Here is a 6747-nt window from a genome sequence, read left to right on the forward strand (position 1 = left end):
ATGTTGTCTCGCTGAAGTTTGCACCGGAGTTTCGGTCCGCATTACTTATGTACTCAGATTACAAGAATGCCACATCATTTTTTTTAAATTCACAATGTAACGAAGAACGTACTCGTTTTTAAAATTAAAATGCCACAAAGAGCAAAGACAAGCGCATTTTTGGTGGCACATTTCAAGATTTCCACACTAAATTCTCCAAAAAGATTAAGAAACGCAAAACCTAAAACTTTATATAGTTCCTCATTTCTGAAATTAAAATTAATGATTTTTTTAACAATTCTAATGCAATACCTTTAGCTCCAACATGCCCAGTTACACCCTGTATTTATTTGTGCACTTCCGTTGAGTAAATAACACACTTTTGTGCCACAATTCAGCTCGATTAGTTTTTGGCCCACACACTTTGCGAACGCCCATGCAATTCGAAATGTATTTGCCACGTTTGACACTATGGCAATTTGCATTTCATTGTCGCCGGACAAACTGAAATGCATCATTTTGCATTGAAATTTTTGGAAAATTTTCGCCATTGAGCATGCAGTGCGCACAAAATTAATTAGGAATCCTTGTCGATGTGGCTGCCACATTTAGAAGTCGAATGTGGTTGTGGTAGTTGTTGCAGTTGCAAAGGTTTTATTTACCAAAACTGCGAAATAGTCGAATCGTAATTATTTTTTTGGAACATTAATTCCTGTTACACCAAGTGGGCATACAATTTATTTTAATTAGATTGGCATTTCGAAACGTAGTAATGTAGTGAAAAGGACTTAACTTTTATTTCTTTCAATTGCAATTAAACATGATACATTTGGCATGCTTCTTCAGTTTGCAAAACTTAACTCATTAAATTGGTAATTTAAGCATGCTACATTGATATCCAATCAAAATTGAATAAATGTGATTTCTACACTAAAATTCATGTTGCGTGAGCACTAAAGCACTAATAAGCAATCAAATTGGATTGAGCCAGCATATCCTGGCCCACGCACATCCTGTTAACACGATTGTAGCTTTGGCTTAAGCCGTTAAATACTCGAGCGTAGCGGCTATATTGAAAACTGATTACTCAGGCAGTCGGGATTCCGGGGCCATAGACAAACATATTAACGCACGGGGGCAACGAAGCCTGACTTTGACGCATATTGGCCTGGCAATTAATCCGCCTAGCCAAACAAATGGCAACATATTGTGCTCACGCACGCATGAGAATAACAAAAACATCTCAGGACCAAAAAACTCCTGCCCAACCCAAACTAATTGACCATTCGAAGGAATTGTTTCGTTACTTTTTCGGGGGGAGCTTGGAGCCCAGTAATTAGGTTAGCTTGTGGCATTAATTTCATTTCGGCCGATGAAAACAGTTTACAATCCTTGGTGGCCCATAATTATGCCACGATTGTGTCTCTTCTGCTGGCGCTGCAGTTACCACTTGGCCCACGCAATTCAATTATGAATCCTCATCAGTCGCACTTAGCCAAAAGTCTTAAGGATGCCTTTGTCTGCCACACACTCGATTTCCATTCAATTTTCAAGTGGCCACTGCGGCGCCTGGCTAAACAAATTACGCAAAAGATTTAATTAAGCAGCGTTAATGCCTCAGTGACAGCAGCTCTGCTCCCCGGGCACGTTCACGTGCCGTATACGTAATATGCAAATGCTCCAATGGCCCGAGGGCAATGCCAAATGGGGGATAAGCTCCTTTCCGTTCTGCTCCGTTTCGTCTGTTCCTGCTGCTCCCGTGTATTGAACTCTCGCCTCTCAGCTTCCTCTACGTATGTATGTATGCATCTCCTACGAGGCTTGTACCCTTTATAATGGTCCGAGATTATTGCCCAACCCATTGAGATCCTCGGTTTCAGCATCTGCAGCAGAGGCTCGGGGGAGGTAATTAGCATTGCAGCAGGTGCAACCGCAGCAGTTGTCGTTAGACGGCAAGAAATGCGAATGGAAATTGCTGGAAAGTATGCAATGAATATTCCTTCATCTGCTCCTGCCCAGAAGCGTTGCAAACGTAGATGACTTGCAACGGGGGAGCAACTCGACTTCCACTTCTGTTCTGCTTCATCCGGCACGCCAACGCATTTGTTGCTGAATGTGAAATACGAAACTTCGTTACACTCGGCGAATAAAAGCTATACTAAGCAAAATATGCCTATATTTCATTTACTTCATTTACTGGGATAATATACTAGAATAGCTTGAAGCATAAAAAAAGAATATAATTTAATTAATAATTTTGTCGATATTCTTCGTAATTCCAATCCCAATTACAAAAATAAACATGAATGCCCACCATTTACTTTGAACTCAGCGTGCAAGTAGCCCCAGTTTTTACACAGTTTTTGTATTTAAGTCTTCAAAAAATATCCTTGACTCCCGGGACGAATTCCGTTGCTGTGCATGGCTTTTGTCCTGCTCGGCAGGCGAACAATAAATGAGGCAAAGGCAAACAAAAGATGGGCCTTTACTGACACACAGTTACGTATGAATGTCCTGGCTCAGCGTGTGTGCGTGTGTGTGTGTTGGCTAAAGGACCATCGTATCTGCTTTTCTTTTTCCCTTTTTTCTAATTGAGCCATCTGTGTGTGCGTGCCATCGTTTGTTTTGGCCACTGTGCGTGCTGTGCCTGTGTGGGTGTGAGTATGGGTGATGGTGTTGTTGTTGGTGTGTGTTTGTCTTCAATCAGCGCTTGAGTTGGCAACATGTTGTTGTTTTCACTGCCTTGTTGCCCATCTTCGTCTGACTTTCGGCTAAAAATATTTAACTCACATTGCTCGCTGGCTGGAACGTTAAATACACAAACGAACACACACAAAGCAGAGGCCCGAATTTTGTCAAATTTAACACAGGAAAATCGCGCGCTTTCCCTCTCAGTTGGTCCAAAAATAATGGCCCAAGTTCCAGGAGCTGTGTTGTGTTTGCGCAACGCTTTTATCATTTAATTTTGGATACTTCACTTGGGGTGCGTGCCGAAGACGAAATCAATAAAACCGGCAAGAGTCCACGTGTTCTGGCCACGAACGGTTCGCATTAACGGATTTTCACTGCACCAGAAACGAGGCAACCGCCAGCATTTATGAAATTCAAATGAAAATGACATTTATTAGGAACCCGAGCTGATCAATGGATTAGATATCACCGCCATTATTACTCCAATTATACGGCCACATTGAGCGGCGATTAAAGCTGCCACTCGGCGAACGGCGAATAATGATGGGAAAATATTGCTTTAAATGCGATACCCACTTGACAGATTTTGCATATTTTATGAATCATATTAAATTAATTTTATTCATAATGCTTACATAAGCCGGCGTGTGATTTGATTTATTACCAGCGCATAAGGATTTAATTAACTTGATTTTGTTTTGTCAATGTTTTACAAACCATAATTAAATTGTAAAACAAATATGGGACAGTTTCCTCGCAAAAGCATATATTTGAATAATTTGCTTGTAGTTATGTTGGTTTTTTCTATTTGTTTGCTAGGTAATTACATTTTGTTACTCAATGTATTTGCCCAACTTAAATAACGTAGCACAATTTATTTTTTACTTTACTTACTTACTGGAACATTTATTAAAATAGCTATGGAATAATTTTATTTAACAAAAAAGGACTTGCCGCAAATGTAGAACAAAATTCCTAGAAAATGTGAAAAAGATTCCATTGGAATTAAATGTAAGTTGCCGAGGGAAAAATATCTCTTGGTATAAATTTGATTCAAAAATTTTTCGTAAGCGGTCTAGAAGCCACTAGAATATTCCGAAATGCTCGTAGATTGAATAGAATGCCATAAAAGCCAACCGCATTTATTCGCTACGCTTAACCGTCTTAAATATTTAAGCTTGTTTGCCCTCAATTGCAAAATGCTGACCTAGAAAGCTGCCTCCGCCAATCGTCTTCCGCCGGACAACGTCCTCCGAATCCTGTCCGCCGTATTCTGTCAGCCGTCATCAGTCCGTGTCCGGTGTCTGGAGTCCTTCGGGTGTCCTGCTGTCCAGTTGTCCGTCGGTTTGTCGGCGGACACTTTGTTCTCAGTGGCATATGGTCTGCATGGTCTAGATGGCCAGCGTTAAGCACACAATGCGGTCTTCTGGGCTTCTGGGCGCTCATACTTTATTTATTTACCATCAACACAATTTATTTAACGTAACGTACAAATTTCACGCCACATTGCAGAGGTCCGGGGCGAGTGAACATTTTCCACTAAATAGTTTTACGTTTCCTGGCAAATTGATGTTGCCTCGTTGGCTTCCAAAGTCCTTGTGCTCCTTTTCAACCAAGCTAGACAAAAAACGAAAACGAAAAAAAAATGGAAAGTAGGATGTCTCAAGTCAATTTGTTGGCTTTCCTCTGGGCTTCGGGTCGAGCATCTTGCCAAAATGTTTACTTGCATTGAATAATTCAGTCGGCAAAGAATATACACCAAAGAGTAGACATGCCCCCGGAGGGGAAAAGTTGTCGGAAAAGCTGGAAAAGCGGAAAAGTCGTCGTCGGGCCACATGGCTGATGTGAGTGCAGTCAGAATGCTAGATATGTGCCAGACAGTTTGACACATGCTTGCCAAGTCGAATTGCATTAGGCTTCCATTTGGGCAATTGCCAAATAGTCATGCAAAAATACTTTGCTCTGTGTGTGCGGCTGTCGCTATTTCCAGCAATTAATAATGTGATTATGCCTGAATTTGTACTCGTCAAAAGTTGTCGCCAACAATCACACGACCTTCTATGAATTCAGCCAGATTGCATGAATGGCCAGGACCAAGCTCATTTAACTTTTTAATTGTGCCGCTTTGTGGGAGGCAGCCAAAGGAATTCCACGGCGCTGGGAACTTAAATTGTACAGCATTTTTAAGCTCATGACCAAAGTTTAAATGAAATAAAATTATGCAAAAAACATATTAAAATATAAAATCGCCAAACATCCTTATTATGTAAACACTTTTGACAAAATAAAAATATTTTTAATATGTAAAATTGATGTAAATATCTCAAATTAAGTGTTAGCCCTTTTTTTTAAAATATGTAATATTGATGTAAATCCAGCGTGCATTTTTTATCCCAATCAATCGGCTTATGGTCAGCTTATGGCGTAGTAAATACATTCGAGTTGCACAAACTGTTGACTTTGTTCTGTTGCCCATCAGTGATAATAAGGCAATTGATAGCTTAGCACTTAAATGTTCATAACATTTAGTTTTTATTTAGATTCAATAAAGTTTGCTCCAATTTGTGCACGTGCAAAATGCAACGTGAATGGTTTTAAGCATAGAATAAAATAACATTGAGTTATAATCGTTTAATTAAAATAAATATTTGCGCAAAAACAGAGCTTATAAATGTTTTGGCAAAAATTTTAATCCCTTTAAAGTTGCTGAATAAATAAATATTCAAAATGTAGTTTCAATGATTGCCTGTCAACTTTTGTGCTGGCCTCAACTTTTCATAGCACACATGCAGTTCGTTTACCATTAAAATATATTATCTATAAATATACCAATAATTATTCTTGCTATTTAGAGATGCTTTATGTGGGTTTGACTCAAATATTTCGCTGCAGTAAAACTTAAGTCGCAACTAGGTGGTGTACATAAATTACGAGTATATCCGAGGGAATTGTGCATAGAATAAACCCACCTTGAGTTGGCAGCAAAATTTAAACTCGCCCCTTGCCTTTGGGGGTTAATGAGTGTATAAATTGAGCACAAAAGCCAGGCCAAGCAATAAGCGCATTAATTGCCAGTGCTGTGCTGAAAAGTACCTGGATAAATGGTCGCCTGGGCAACGGGGCGTATGAGCGATGTCAAGTGGCCGCAATTAAAGTGAAATTAGCCACTCTAGCGGTTTCTCAGCTTTTTGTTTCTCTTTTCGGTTTCCCTCTTTCCAGGAAGCGCCAATAAGAGCCAGAGCAGCACATCTGGAGGAGAGCACTCCTGGCCCATATCAGACATCAAAGACGGCAACAACGGCGGCCAGAATTTTCTCACGTTTGGATAGTGTCGAGGAGGTGCAACGCGGTCGCAGTGGCAGCGCTGTGGGAATAACGCCGCCGGGCGGACCAGGAGCGGCATCTGCCGGTGTGGGATCAGGATCGGGAGCGGGAGCGGGTACGGTGGCAGCGGCAGTGGTGGCAACGGGTTCACCGGCCAGGAGTGGCCAGCAGCAGTACGTCGTTGGTGGCGGCATCGGCGGCATCGGTGGCATCGGCGTCGGCGGCGGTGGAGGAGGCGTGGCGGGTTCGGCTGCTGTGGGCGTGGCAGGTGCAGGAGGCGTGGCAGCGGTACGACAACGCAGCGCCAGCACGGTGCTCGACATCAATTTGCCGCAGCGCAAAGTGTCCGTTGGCGGCGGCTTGGCCGGACCACCATCTCCAGTGATTCGGAATGGTTTCAGTGTCTATGATCCGCCGCAATCATTGATTTCCAGCCGGCACGCCAACTTTAATGGCCAGGGTGTGGCTGGGGGCGGGCCAGCAGGTGCAGCAGGTGTAGTAGCAGCCGGTGGCACAGCATCCGGCGTGGGAATAGCGACCACTAATCGCGGACGACTGTCCATCAGTGCGGCATCAGGCGGGCCACTCATCGCATCATCATCATCTCAGCTATCCGGGGGAGCAGCTGGTGGAGGAGCAGCAGGTGGAGCAGCAGGAGCGGGATTAAGTGCAACGACAGGTGGTGGTAGTGCAGTTTCGGGTGCAACACTCGGTGAGCCAGCGGGCGGAAGTGGATCGGCGCCCACCATCGGC

The 6747-nt window shown here is 42.8% G+C and overlaps 1 protein-coding gene across 1 annotated transcript; it reads left to right on the forward strand.

Moving 5' to 3' along the window:
- The first annotated feature begins 4505 nt into the window (after positions 1 to 4505).
- LOC122616539 (elastin-like) lies at positions 4506 to 6661 on the forward strand. Its single transcript, XM_043792024.1, has 3 exons — positions 4506 to 4514; positions 5890 to 6478; positions 6561 to 6661. The coding sequence occupies exons 1-3, from the start codon at positions 4506 to 4508 to the stop codon at positions 6659 to 6661; spliced, it is 699 nt and encodes a 232-aa protein (XP_043647959.1).
- The last annotated feature ends 86 nt before the right edge of the window (positions 6662 to 6747 follow it).

The sequence above is a fragment of the Drosophila teissieri genome, chromosome 3L (assembly GCF_016746235.2).
Source record: "Drosophila teissieri strain GT53w chromosome 3L, Prin_Dtei_1.1, whole genome shotgun sequence".
Classification (NCBI taxonomy): Eukaryota; Metazoa; Arthropoda; class Insecta; order Diptera; family Drosophilidae; genus Drosophila; species Drosophila teissieri.

Excerpts from the sequence above, each read along its gene's own strand:
- LOC122616539 (XM_043792024.1), top strand. Across the intron at positions 6,479-6,560 it reads GGCTGGGGGCGGGCCAGCAG|TGCGGCATCAGGCGGGCCAC; the intron begins GTGCAGCAGGTG and ends ACTGTCCATCAG.